General features: G+C 36.5%; 1 protein-coding gene across 1 annotated transcript in view; it reads left to right on the forward strand.

Moving 5' to 3' along the window:
• The window catches only part of XPR1 (xenotropic and polytropic retrovirus receptor 1), a 250,678-nt gene extending 236,409 nt beyond the window's left edge, over positions 1–14,269 (forward strand). The window contains exons 14-15 of the mRNA XM_027610878.2: positions 5,178–5,399; positions 8,416–14,269. Of these exons, the coding sequence (XP_027466679.1) occupies positions 5,178–5,399; positions 8,416–8,476 (283 nt within the window). The 3' untranslated portion in view covers positions 8,477–14,269. The remainder of the gene's footprint in view (positions 1–5,177; positions 5,400–8,415) is intronic.
• The last annotated feature ends 776 nt before the right edge of the window (positions 14,270–15,045 follow it).

Genomic DNA, 15,045 nt, shown 5'->3' on the forward strand with positions numbered 1-15,045 from the left:
TAGCCTAAAATCTGAATAAAAGCAGGTACCCCAAGGTAAGCGAAGCATTAAAGCTAATTTTGCTCTAAAGAAATTTGCTAAACCTAGAGACTTGAGATTCAGTTGTGATAACAAGTTCAAATTTGTTTCACCTAATAACATAGCTTGAAAATATGTAAAACAAAAGCTGATGTTGCTATAAAGTAGATAAATTTACAATTTTAGAGGAAGATTATAACATACTTTTCTCAGTAATAAACAAACAGTCCCATTAATCAAATTGACCTAATTGACATATACAGAGCACTGCATTCAACAACTAAATACACATTCTTTTATTTGCATGTAGAACATTTACCAAAATTAACCACATGCTGGACCATAAAGTAAGTTTCAACAAATTTCATAGGATTAAAATCACAAAAAGATAACTGAGAATCCCCAAATGTTTAGAAATCAAGCAATACATGTCTAAATAACCCATGGGTCAAAGTTGAAATTGTAATGGAAATTTTAAAATATTTTGAGCATAATGAAACTGATAATGTGACAAAAGAAAATGCAAGTTAAAGCCGTGCCAAGAGGGCAATATGTAGCTTTAAATGTATACATTGGAAAAATAAACAGCTTCAAGAAAATTTTAAAACAGCAAATCAAACCCAAATGAAAGTAGGAAGAAGGAAATATAAAGAACAGAAATTAATGGAATAGAAAATATGAAGGAGAGAAAATTAAGCCAAAGTTAGTTCTTTAAAAAGATGAATAAAATTGGTAAAATGTGTAAGTATGACTGATGGAGCAAAAAAGGAAAAAATGCACAAATTACAAATAAAAATCCTCAAGATATTTTTTTAAAAGTGTAAGATGAGGGGTGTCTGGGTGGCTCAGTCAGTTAAGAGTCTGACTCTTGATTTCAGCTCTGGTCATGATCTTAGGGTTGTGAGATCGAGCCCTGTGTCTGGCTCCATACTGGTCATGGAGCTTGTTTAAGATTCTCTCTGTCTCCCTCACTCTCTTTCCCCCTCCCCTTCTCTTAAAAAAAAAAAAAGTAAGATGATATTATGAGCAACTTTATGCCAATAAAGTAAAACATTTAGATGGAATGGACAAATTCCTTGAAAAGCACTGTTTATTAAAATCAATAAAGAGGTGGCCATTAAGGAGGGCACGTGATGTAATGAGCACTGGGTATTATATAAGACTGGTGAATCACTGAACTCTACCTCTGAATCTGATAATATACTATATGTTAATTAATTGAATTTAAATTAAAAAAATATATAAAATCTGATAGGTTTAGATCTATTAAAGAAGTCATATTCATATTTAAATCCTTCTCACAAGGGGGGTGCCTGGGTGGCTCAGTAAGTTAAGCATCCAACTTGACTTTGGCTCAGGGTCATAATCTCAGGATCATGTGATGGGGCCTGCATCAGCTCTGTGCTCAGCAGGGAGTCTGCTTGAGATTTACTCCCTCTCCCTCTGCCCCCCCCCCGCCCCCGTCATGTGCATGCACGCACGTTCTTTCTCTCTCTCTCAAATAAATCTTTAAAAAAAAAATCCTTCTCACAAGGAAAACTGTAGGTCCAGGGAATTCCTCCAAATATATGAGGAGGAAATATCACTTGTACATAAAACTCTTCCAGAGGAAAGAGGCAAAAAAAGGAACACTTCCCAGTTTATTTTGTGCAACCAGCGTGGCTTTGATATCTAAACCTACGAGGACATTCCAGGAAAGACCAACCAGTCTGTCTCACGTAGAGTAATGCAAAACTCCTGAAGAAAATATTGGCTAATGAATCCAACAACATATAAAAAGCATAATACATCATAACCAAGTTAGTTTCGTTCTAGGAATGTGAGATTTAATATTCAAAATCATTTAACATTTAAAAATTAATCTGTATTAACGCACCACATTAATAGAATAAAGGGGGAACATCCTTCATGTGTGTAGAAAATACCATTGAGAAAAAGTCAGTACATGTTCATGAATAATTCAAAGATTATCTACAAAAAACATAAATAAGATCATATTTAATGGTAAAACACTGTAAACTCTCCTTGAGATCAGGAATGAGATTATTATGCATCTTGTCACTTCGTTTTAACATCATACTGCAAGTATAGGTAGTCTAGTGGAGGGTGGGGAGGAGACAGTGTAAGAATGAGAAAGGAGGAGCCCCTGGCTGGCATAGTCTGCTAAGCGTCCAACTCTTGGTTTGAGTTCAGGTTGTGATCTCAGAGTTGTGAGATCAAGCCCTGCGCTGGACTCCACTCACAATCTGCCTGAGATTCTTTCTCCCTCTTCTTCTGCCCCTCCCCCCAGCTTCCTCGCATGCACACTCTCTCTCAAATAAATAAATCTTTTTTTAAAAAAAAGAATTAGAAAGGGAAAAGTAAAAGTAATTATTCATCCATGACATGATTGCATATGCAGAAAATTCAAAAGAATGTACAAATAAGCTATTAGAATAAATGTAGCTGTGTCCTTGAATACAAGGTCCATATAAATAAAATTTTAATATTCTAAAAAACAATCCCAAAAAACTAGAAAATGAAATTTTAAAAAACATACCATTTTGAATAGCATCAGAATATATCATATACCTAGGAATAGATTTAATGAATGATTATGTGTACAAAAATTGACAAGCCAGTTCTATAATTCATATGGAAACAGGACGAAGAATAGCCAAGACTAGGGGTGCCTGGGTGGCACAGTCACTTGAGCATCCAACTCTTGGTTTTGGCTCAGGTCTGATCTTAGGGTTGTGAGATCGAGCCCCGCCTTGGGCTTTGTGCTCAGTGTGGAGTCTGCTTGGGTTTTTCTCTCCCTCTGCCCGCCCCCCCCGCTCGCTTGCTCTCTCTCTAAAAATAAATGAATAAAATCTTACAAAAAAAAAAAAAAAAAAAGGAATAGCCAAGACTGTGCTGGAAAGAAAAAAGCTAAAGGACTTATACTCTCAAATATCAAGACTTACTATAGAGCTACAGTAATTAAGACAGTGTCTGACATTAGTGAAAGAATAGACAAATAGTCCCCTGGAACAGAATAAGGAGTCCAGAAACAGACCCACACATACATTGACACTACCTGATTTATGACAAAGGGTTAAATAACAGTGTAGAAAAAGAGATTCTTTAATAAATGATATTGAGTCAACTGGATATCCAAAAGGGGGGGAAATGAATCTTGATTCTTATTGTATACTGTATACAGTATACAAAATCAATTCCAGGTGGATTGCGGAACTAAATATGAAAGGTAAATCAGTAACCTCTCTAGAACACAGGAGGGCGCCATAAAGGCAGCTTTATATTATTATATTATATTTTTTATTTCTGAGTGGTAATTACACAGTGTGATCACTTTATAATAATCAAGTTGCCCACTTAATGATTTGCACAATTTTGCATATCTATGTAATACTTGAATTTAAATGCTTATTTTAAAGAAAGCAGCCTAAAAGAAAAGATTATCATCAAAGAAGTGAGTTAAGGGGCGCCTGGGTGGCTCAGATGGTTAAGCGTCTGCCTTCGGCTCAGGTCATGATCCCAGGGTCCTGGGATCGAGTCCCGCATTGGGCTCCCTGCTCCTTGGGAGCCTGCTTCTCCCTCTGCTTCTGTCTCTCTCTCTCTCTCCCTCTGTCTCTCATGAATAAATAAATAAAATCTTTAAAAAAAAAAAAAGTGAGTTAGGTTGACTGCTGACTTCTCAACAGTAACAATGAAAATCAGAAGTTATTAAAATGATATTTTCAATGTGGCTGAAAGAAAATAATTGTCTACCTAGAACTCTTTCTCCATGGAAAACACCTTTCACAAATGAAAATGAAATAAAGATATTTTCAAACATGTTTATAGCATTCCTCTGAGTCAGGATGGGCACATCTATCACAAAGTCTGATAAAATAAGATAAAACCTGGAAACATTAAGATAAACCTGAAAGATAAAGGTTGAATCTGGAAACAGTATACTTGTTGCTATTAGTACTCTTTCCCAATCATGTGTCAACCCTCTTCTTCTTCACTTTCCCAAATGTCTAGGTCTAGGACCTGAGACTCCATTACTACAAGACCTATGCCCCTCCCACTTCTTTCTCTTCCATATATGATGCTATTTTATGAATTTAAAAAAATTTTTTTCTAGTAAAGAAAAACTCACTTTTCAAATTGATTATTTCATTTCTCCTTTAAAAATTATTTGCTTAATAGTAGAATCGGATGTTCTATCACCCATGAAAAACAAAAGCAAAAAGCCTCCTTTGAATCTACTTTCCTCCTCCAACTCTTGCCCATTTCTGTCTCCTTTACAGCAGAATTCTTCAAAAGAGGTCTGTACTTGGTATCTCCACTGTCTCACTCCTCCCCATTCTCCCTTTAATTCAACTCAAATCTTTTTTCCCAATACTCAAACTCAATTGCTTTTGTTAATAATCTACAATAACAACAGTAATAATAGTAATAGCAGCAAACACTCATGTATTGCCCACTGTATGCCTGGCACTGTTCTAAACACTTTATGTATATTAACTTATGAATCCTCATAACAGTCCTGTGAGGTAGATACTGTTACTGTCCCATTTTGCTAATGACACTGAAGCATAGGTTAACTAATCCAAGGTCGTTATACCTAGTAAATGGTGGAGTCATGATTTGAATCTAGACAGTCTTTCAGAATCTGTATTCTTGTATCCTCCTGCCTCTCTGTTTTGCTAAATCCAGCAGTCAGTTCTCTGTACCTACTTTACCTCTCAGCAAAGCCCTTTTTTCACTTCATTTCTCAGAAGCTGTACCCTTACATCTTCCTAGCTGTTCCTTCTCAACTCCTTTACTGGTTCTTCCTCTTCCCAAATTGTAAATGTTGGAGTGTTCCCAGGGTTTAATCCTCTGCCCACTTCTTGCCTCCACTTATATTCTTCCTAATCCCATGGCTTGTGCAGTTCTCCAGTCCTGGACTCTCCCTTGAACTGCAGACACATACCCATCTAGCCAAGGGAATTTCCCCCTTTGCCTAGGCCATTCTGGTTCCCTCCCCACCTACCACCACACATCTTTTCCTGTTTTAATATTCTAACCCTTCATTCCTTGTTTTTATTTCATGAGTGGAAACTTGATATATGGAGAGGGTTACAGGTTACAATAGTAAGTTCAGATTTTATAAATAATTTGCCTACTTACCCCATTTTGCTAAGGCGATTTGTGTGGAACTTCTTCCGCCTGGAGAATGAGCATCTGAATAACTGTGGTGAATTCCGTGCCGTGCGGGACATCTCTGTGGCCCCTCTGAATGCGGATGACCAGACTCTCCTAGAACAGATGATGGACCAGGATGACGGAGTACGAAACCGCCAGAAGAACCGGCCATGGAAGTACAGCCAGAGCATATCCCTGCGCCGGCCTCGCCTCGCTTCTCAGTATGTATGGCTTCCGCTTCTCAGAGACGAGTTTCCTTCAGGTTTTGGCCTTGGCTAACATTTAAACTAAGACGGTATGAGGTTGAACCACATGAAATTGCAGGCATTCAGCCATTTTTCACCTACAAAAAACAGCAATAGCAGCAATTTCATATAATCCAACCTATAGAATGTCTGAACACATAGAATAAAATGTCATTTATACATTAATTAATGTATTAAAGCTACAAATTTGACATTAAAAGTACACTGGGGAAAATTTGTTGGAGAATAATTTACTTGACACTTCAGTATGTTTTGTATACAAATAATTTTCAGGTTATAAACTTTAGGAATCCTGGTTCTGCCACTTGGCCTCTATGTAACCTTGACCAAATTGCCTAATTTCTCTATATTGCCCTTCATCTGAAAATTGGAATTAATATGATCCCTGCTTATAGAGTGGATATGACATGGGATTTAGACCAGTTTCCTCACAGAAAGAGTTCTTATATATAAATAGCTTATATAAATATTTTTTTTTACTGAAATAGCCACAACAGTATTTTTATAAGTCATTAACTTTGTATGATTCTAAAAGGAACAATAAATGTAGAATGTATTGTGGCTGCATTTGGAACTTAGAGACAGATTTCACAGTGGACTGGAATGACGGGGAAGACTGAAGTTGAGCATGGGCAGTTGTCCAAAGGATAGAAGAGTGCTTGACTAGCACAGAGGCTCAGCAAAGACGTAAGGGGTAGGAGGAAAGCCATGTGACTAGAACTATAGTAAAAAAAAATTTAGCTGAATAGATGAAGTATGATTGTAAAAGGCTGGAAAATACAAGCTTGATCATACATACAGGCAGGAAGGATTCAAAGAATGTTTTTCTATTTTTTTTTTTTCGGAGAATGTTTTTCATGGAAGAATGACATGAAAGTAGTATTTTCATAAGTTTTAATGGCACTGTGCAAGATACTTTCGGAAATGGAACACTAAAGGCCAGAAGACCAACTGGAAGGCCACCACAGTATTCTGAAATATCAGACATCAAAGACTTGGGTTAGGATGCTTTACAACAGGACTAAAAATAATGTAAGGAGATGGTAAAGGAAGTAAAAAATAGGAGGTGGTAATAGTAACCCATAGATATAGGAGAGCAGAGGAGAAATTGCCCAAGATTCAAATAAATTTGGAAGTTCTCTGAAGAGGACAAAGTAGAGAAGAGAAAAGCCGGGAGCTAAGCCTGAGGAAACACAGGCAAGAGAAAAAAGAATAAACAAAAGGAGCAGGAAAGGAATGGCCAAGGAGGTCAATAGCAAGAACATCAAAACAAAGCAATGAGACCATTGTAGTAAGGAAGCAGAGTTTGAAGAAGCAGGAGGAGAGGGGTGTGAGGGATGGTGGGGTCAGCGAGGTAAGTGCCACAAAGGACTGGAGGACTGGAGGTAGTTCTCATTGAGCTACTGAATGTGAATGTCTTATCCTTGTTAGTCACCAGCAGAGGGCAATCTAAACATACACTATTTCAGCTTCAGAACCAGGGAAGCTCTTTGGAACTAGATTATTATATTCAGTTTCAGGTGTTAAGTGGAAAAACACTGAGATACTAGATTGCAAGCAGAGGAAGGTGTTTAGAACAATGGAACAGGTTATGTGCAATGGAGAGAGCAGGAAATCTAAAATAAGTTCTGAATTTGAGTACTGACTTTGTGACTCCCTCAGCCTTTAGCACATCCTTTACCTTTTTGAATGTCGGTTTCTACCTCTGTCAAGGGGAAATAATGATACCTACTTCACAAAGTACCACTTGCACTTCATTGGCTTATGAATTGCAGATTATTTTAACATTATCAAATCCCATTTTTCATCTAGTACAGGAATCTCTTCTACTGCCTCCTGATTAGGTCATCTTATGCTAACTGACAGTTGTCAGTGATAATGAAGTTTGTAACTAGATGGGGCACCTAGTTTTATTGTTGGATGGTTATCGTGGTGGATAGCTTATGTTAGGCTGAAATAGGCTTCACTGTAACTTTAACCAGTTGATCCTAGCTGGGCTCTCATAACTTAGTCTCCTTCCTCTTCTACATCATACCCTGTCAACTTTTTGAAGACCACTGTCATGCCTCTCCTTAGGTCTTATCTTCTGCTGGTTTACTCACCTAGTTCCATGGGTACCTCAAATGGCAGTATTTCTATCAATGCTCATCATAATTCCTTTACGGATGCTTTTTACATCTATTTTCTCACTTGATATTGACAGTGTCTCCATGAAGTAGGAGTACTATTATGTGAAATGGGTATATTATTATTCCTGCTTTATAGAGATGAAGATTAACACTCAAAAAGGTACATCATACAAAGTCAGTACTCACAACTCATATCTTCTTTTTTTACTCAAGTAAATTAGCATGCAGTGTTTTATTAGTTTCAGGTATACAATATGATTCAACATTTCTCTGTATTACTCAGCATTCACCACAATAAGTGTACTCTTATTTCCCCCCATCCTCCCACCCACGTCCCCTCTGGAAATCAGCAGTTTGTTCTCTGTATGTAAGAGTCTGGTTTTTTTGTTTGTCTCTCTTTTTTTTTTCCTTTGTTTGTTCACTTGTTTTGTTTCTTAAATTCCACATGTGAGTGAAATCATATGGTATTTGTCTTTCTCTGACTTCCTTCACTTAGCATTATACTCTCTAAGTCCATCCACGTTGTTGCAAATGGCAAGATTTCATTATGTTTTATGGCTGATCAAACTCAGATCTTCTTCTAGATTGCTTCTTTCTCTGCTACACATGACCGGCCATTTTTCTTGTTACCTTCCTCTGGTTGCAGTCTAGTTTCTTAATGTTTTTCTAGTCATACCCATAATTGAGTATGAAACTCCAGGAATCGTCCATCGGGTGCAGTATATAATGACCATTTACGATGTACTTTTAATGGTGATAAGATGGGAAATGTACCTAATACCGTGAATATGTTTGTATTTTAATAATGGTCTAAATGCTTTTTTTCCCCCTTATTCCACTAGATCCAAGGCTCGTGACACTAAGGTATTGATAGAAGACACAGATGATGAAGCTAACACTTGAATCCTCTGAAGTCTAGATTAACGTCTTTGGTTTTCCTACTCTACAATTCTTTCCTCGACCAACGCAACCTCTAGTACCTTTCCAGCCGAAAACAGGAGAAGACACATAACACATTTTCCGAGCTCTTCCAGATCGGATCCTATGGACTCCAAACAAGCTCACTGTGTTTCTTTTCTTTTCTTCTGGTTTAATTTTCATTTTCTATTTTTAAAACAAATATTTACTTCATTTTGCCAACCAGAGGACATTTTAAGGAACAAAAACATAGTATCTTATGGATTGTTTACAATCACAAGGACACAGATACCTATCAGGATGAAGAACAGGCATTGCAAGGACCCTCTGATGGGACGGTACCGAGATACCTCGGATTCCGCTGGGCCCGGTTTTGACTGGTTGAAACCGGACATTGATTTTTAAATTTTTTGTCAGTTTATGTGGAGATTTTTTCCTTTCCTTCATACCCAGCGCAAAAGCACTGGCCGCACTTGCAGGGAAAGTGCAACTTAGAGCAGTACCTTCATTCACGAAGCTACTTTTTAATTTGATGTAACTTTTCTTATTTTGGGGAGGGTTGCTGGGTGGGTGGGAAATATGATGTATTTGTTGCATATAGTTTTCTCATTATTTATGAAACTTAACCATAAAAGAATGCTATAACTCCTGTGCAGTGAAGGTGGTAACGGGGAAAGAAGATGGGAAGCTAATGTCGGACAGCATTTGAGGGTTAGTCCACAGTACCTCTTTCATGAGACAACTTGCACCAGTCTGACTTTTTCTTTTCTTTCTTTTCTTTTTTTTTTAATTTTAAGCCAAAGTTTTATCACTGATTTTTTAAGTTGCTGCTGCTTTACAATCCTGAGCATGTCTTTCATAACAAAGCATCTATATATTTCCACATAACCGGCTGAAATTTCTTAAGGGCCAGATACTTTTTTTTTTCTTTTTTAAGGAACAAATGTAGAATATATTTGCCCATACTCCCAACCATAACAACTGAAGTTATGCCTTATTGAGCTTCAGCATTTAGGGTAATTGAAGTATAACTTTTACTGACTCTGAAGGAGAAGATAAAGCTATTTCAGAAACTCCCTATACCCTATTGGATAGTTTTCCTTTTGAAGTCACTTGCTTTAGCCAGAATTTGATCAAATTAAAAGTCTATCTCGGGGAAACCATATTTGTGAGAGCAAAGAACAAACTATCCTTCTTTTGTCACATTACATGAATAAAACAGACCTTGGCAGCCATTTCTCCCAGCAGTTTTAAAGGATGAACATTGGATTTCATGCCCTCCTATGAGAGAAAACCTGCTTTTAAGATTTTTTGGGGGTCTAAACTTGGTCGTAAACGAAAGGTATTATTTCTTAGACATTTCAGACTTTCATGGTCTATGCACAATGCCTATTTTTACTTGTCTAATTTTTTTTCTACATTCCTGAGTCATCCAAATAAGCCCCAAAACCTTAAAGGATTTTGCTTCCTTGAATATAGTTGGCATTAAATTGAGCATTTCATTATCTAGCAAAATTAATATAGTACCAGGAAAAAGTGAAGTATGTTTTAATCCTCCCATCCCCCCAGATCCAGATGAAGATTCTAACATCAACATCAGTGGATTCATGAAAGTAAATTACTTCTGTCATTTTCAGCTTAATCTTAGGCAAAGAGACAAATGAGTGGAAGGGCAGCTATTATTACCACCACTTACTTAGTCTTGAAAATATATGGTTACTGCCCCTTATACTACTCTTTCGGTCAGCAGCTCTTCTGCCTTGTATTGCAAGTCTTCATACCTGTAAAGTTACTATTACTACCAAAATTCTATCAATTAACTGACAAGTAGTTCATTTTTAAAGGAGTTTATTCCATTTTTATTCTGACAAGCTTCCAAAATTTTTTTCCCTTTCCAAATTGAGATTTTTTTTTTCTGAAAAATCATATAAATTTTTGGCTTTTGTTGTTTTTTTATGTTTTGCCAAGCATGTTCCTTGGCCCAAAACTGAAGAGGAAAAGTTTAACTACTTTTTTTTAGTTTAAATAAATAATTTATAATAATCAGTGGTAAGAATTTAGTGACCCTTAATAGATTAAAGGTTGCATTATTTATACTTGGGATTTTTTTCTATTTTGTTTTTGTACTTTAAAACTATGGGGGAAATATCACTGGTCTGTCAAGAAATAACAGTAATTATTATTGAGTTGAATAAGTCCAGTGGACCAGTCATTTCTTGTACAAATAAAACTGGTGGTACTAATGTGTATCCAGAGCAATTTGAATTGTCAACTTCATTTTCTTTTAGTAGCACTATATAATGACACACATAAAATCTTATAGTTGACTTCTGGTATTTGAACTCCCCACTGTTTTTCTTTCAGTGTATCCTATGGCCAGTTTGATCTTTCTTCAACTGTTACGATGGTAGGCCCTAATCAGTATTATTTTTTCATAGATAATACAATGTTAGAATTTGTTCCTTTTCTGATGTGTTTGTCCTGTTGGCATAGTCTATTCAAGAATGATAAGACTTTGTAACTTTCAGCTTACCATGACAGATGCTCAAATAAGTATTTAAATACACAGCTTTATGTGCCTGGTAAAGCTGTAAAGAGAAAAGAGGATTTTTCCTCATCAAGAGGAAGCAGTTTGGGAGACAGAATAAACATTTAAATTTTCTTCCTTGAAAAAAAGGCAACGTGCATTTTTCTCATCTAAGTTTTAAATGCCCTAGCAGTTGCCAATGCTATGTCCTACCTAATATTTTATTGGAGATATCTGTACACTGAAACTCTCAGAATTCTTAAGAAATTAATATTAGAGTCATTTTAAAGAAGCAGCAATCTAACCAAAGGTAAAACTTTATCTGATTTTAGGTTGAGAAATTCTAGTTTTATTTTATTTGAGAATCAGTTTATATCATCACTTTAAATACCCACCAAAGGAATAAAAAGGAAGTTTTAAAGAATAAAGTCATTGGTGTGTAGAGAAATCAGAAGACAAAGAAAAATGGCTTATTTTCTACTCACAAATATGCACCTAGACTTACAGCTGCCTATGCCATTAAAATGGAATCCTTGATGAATTCATACCATATAGAGAGACAATAGAATGATCAAATTTAAGTCATTAATTAGGTTATAACAGTAATTTTTAAGATTGGAAAGAAGTTGAAAACCCATATACAACTTTCTTTTCCAGTGTCTCTCATTTTTCTCCTTAAGAAAGCTGCTTAACTTCAGAGTCAGAAGCAATGATGTGAGAGAATGCCAGTCAGTAACAGTAACCTATATGGACCCTTAAAGAAGGAAAATGGGGCCTGGCCCCCAGGATCTGCAACTCCCCAAAATTTTCAACATGAGAGTTTTAAGATTTTAATAGATTTTACTAGAAGTTGTTGATATATGGTATCCTTCCACCATGTTTTGACCAAAGTACATTCATGATAACTACAGAAAGCAGTTCATCCTGTAAGAGGTGAACTAAGGCAAATAAGAATAAAAAACAAGTAACCTATTACTGAGTTGTACAGGCATCAGATGAACAAACATTTAGGTAAAGAAAACTAAAATGTGGAGATGGAGAAGAGCAGGAAGGTGTTGGATTGTGGCAGCAAGATGCGGGGCAGCTACAAAGTATGTGAAGTCAGTGGCATTGGTCATGCCTCGCTGTCTCTCCTTTAGTGGTGATGTTGTTGGTAGAGACCTGCCTTTATTTTCCCATCATTTTTTTTCTCCCATTATTTTGCATTATTCAGGAAATAATGCCCAAATGCAATTTCCTAAGCAATGACTAGGAAAACTTCTTAACCTAAGGAAACTAATTTAGAAAATAACCCTATCCATGGCATTATTTTATTCAAAAACTTAAAACTCTTTGAAGTGATTGCACTGTTTGGTAAACAAATGTCAGAATACAGTTCTCCTTAATTTGCATGAAATTTGCCTGTCTCAGAAAATAAGTACTTCTTGTTATATAACATATTTAAATTTTTTAAATTAAGATTGCTTCTCAAATTTAAAAAAAATCATGTTGAATCTGACTTTTTCAGCTACAAAATTGCCACACTTTTCTTAAATCTAATAAATAAGCCAGGATCCTTACATAATAAGATCTAGTCACTAGGTTAAGACAATACAAGTTACGGTAGAACTTAAGAAAAAGGTGAAGAAGAATAAATCAGATTTATCAGCCTTGTTCATTTTATGATGCATAAATTTTATTTTTATTTCTGATGAATAGGAGAGTTAAAATGAGATTTTATGAACACTTAAAAACATTTCTACATTTCAAATATCAGTCTTGATAGTAAATCTTAAAAGCTAACTTTCTGCATTACATCTTTAATCTGTACAGTGTCAGAGCACATGTGGGATAGAATTGATTATATTAGAGTGTAAGAAATTTGTAATGGTCAGTGCTACAGACCAGTGATTTAACCAGCATTAAACCACATTCTGCTCACCACACATGAAAAAGTAAAATCATCTCATTAGATTGGAAAGAGCTTAATTTAAATAATATGAGAAGTTTGGGAATGGAGATGAGCTTCCTGATTGGTACACTTAATAATGGCCTTTCTTGTATGAAATTGACAAAACTCTGATACTGAGTTACCCCTTAAAAACAACCTTCCAGAATGTATTTGCTTACTTATGGTGGAAGAGGAAGTGAGAGGGACAAGATGAGAGTTTCCCCTGAAGTGAAAAGAATCATTATACTAATTTTCATCTAAAATATGTTTCCTTGTAGCAGACCTTTGGTTTATTTTATTAGTATATCAAAGCCACCTTCAGTTTTTTTATGGTGCCATCAACCTAAGGAGGACAATCAAATAACCAATTGTTTGCCTTGGATTCGGTGTGTCTGCTAATTACAGTCTCATCTTGTATACCTTCAAAACCAGTTACTTGACTCTACTTCCACCATATTACCTTAGTTCTTCTATGCCACCAAAATCAGAGGGAAGACTTACTACCAGAAAAGTGTGGACTTAGAAGAATATGAGCAAAGGATTCCATCTCCCTACCCAAACTTCCTGATGTTCCTACCCAGACTTCCCTGATTGTCCTGTAACAACACCAGCATGGTGGGAATAGGGAGAAAGATTGTGGGGAATCCTGAAAGAATCCTGTAATTGATGATGACATTGTTATTCTTTTGAAGTGTAAAGTAAAATTGTGAGCCACTCACATTTGCAAAAAGAGCATAATTGAAGCTTCATCACATTAAGATTAATTTCTTGCTATATTCTGGATTAGCACAGAAGCTTGTATCAATGAAGACTGTTTAGGAGGGGAATCGGGTGTAAAATGTATCTGTCTTTCAGACCCTCTCCCTCTACTCATGTTTCCTTCACCCCCTACCACATTGTGTTGGTCAAATGCTACTATTCTATGAAACCCTGAGCTATAGTTGTCAAAAGTAACTATGGAATGTGATTAGTCCTCTGTGGGTGCTTCTTTCCCTCTCTCCTCCCTTGCTTCCTTTCTTACTGTCTCCGCTCTGGCAGACGGAAAAGGTGGCATCAAGGGCTGGACGCCTGCTGGACTCGTGTTGTGTCTGTGACTATGCTACTAGCTGTCTCCTCTTTCCTTCTTACGTGGGTACAAGTCTTACGACGTGTGGAGTTCCCTTCTTGATAAGTAGGCTAAATGCACAATGTGGTACTGTTTTATAGTTTCTAGATGGTTGTATAAAGCAAAAAGTTAATGTGGTTATGTGTTTTTAAAAGAAAATAAGTGATTGATTACAAACTGTCCTTTTTTCATTATTACAAGCTCTGTTTTCCAACAGTTTGCTGACTCCTTTGTCATTGGCGAACGGCTTGTGTGATTGCGTGTTTTTCTCTGGGTTTCTTGGATTCCTGAACATGATTCTTCTTCAGACTAATGTATATAGGCATTTAGGGCAAATGTATTTCAAGGATGAAACATTTTCTAACTCACTAAAGTAAAAAATAATCTTAAATGGCCTTTTGTCTTTAGGTAGTATTAGGCATCTAATGGATTGATACAACAACTCATTTCTTTCTACTCACAGAATCGTAAGTATCAGGTGAAATAGTATGTTTAGTTGTGTTTTGGAGAGCTGGACTCCTGTTATCACTACATACCCATGTAGAGAGGGAACAGTAGCGATAGGACGATGAGATTGGATGGTTTTTCTAAGTGTCACTGACGCCTACAGAAGGATAATGAAGAGCTGAGGGCAAGTATCAGGCAACTGAAAGCCAGATGTGGAAACAGAGGGCCTCTTTAGTTGCATACAGTATTCTCATTTCCTACAGTAGGAGACAACAGGAAAGAAGAGAAAAATGAAGACCAACCAGGACTTTAAATAGAGTAGCAGAATTTCAAAGACAACCAAGGCAGGTCTGTTATGCAAGGTCAGGGTCCTCATTGGGAAAATCGTACACATCAGATGCAACATCTAGTTGGATCCCCTACCCCCCAAAAGATTTTAACTCCACAAGCCCCTGGGCAAAGTCTGAGTCTATAGACCTATTTCCCCATAATCCTCACTAGCACTCCCCATCCCTACTCCAAGATGGGAAATATTAAAGAGGCTT

This window comes from Zalophus californianus, chromosome 10 (assembly GCF_009762305.2).
Source record: "Zalophus californianus isolate mZalCal1 chromosome 10, mZalCal1.pri.v2, whole genome shotgun sequence".
Lineage (NCBI taxonomy): Eukaryota > Metazoa > Chordata > Mammalia > Carnivora > Otariidae > Zalophus > Zalophus californianus.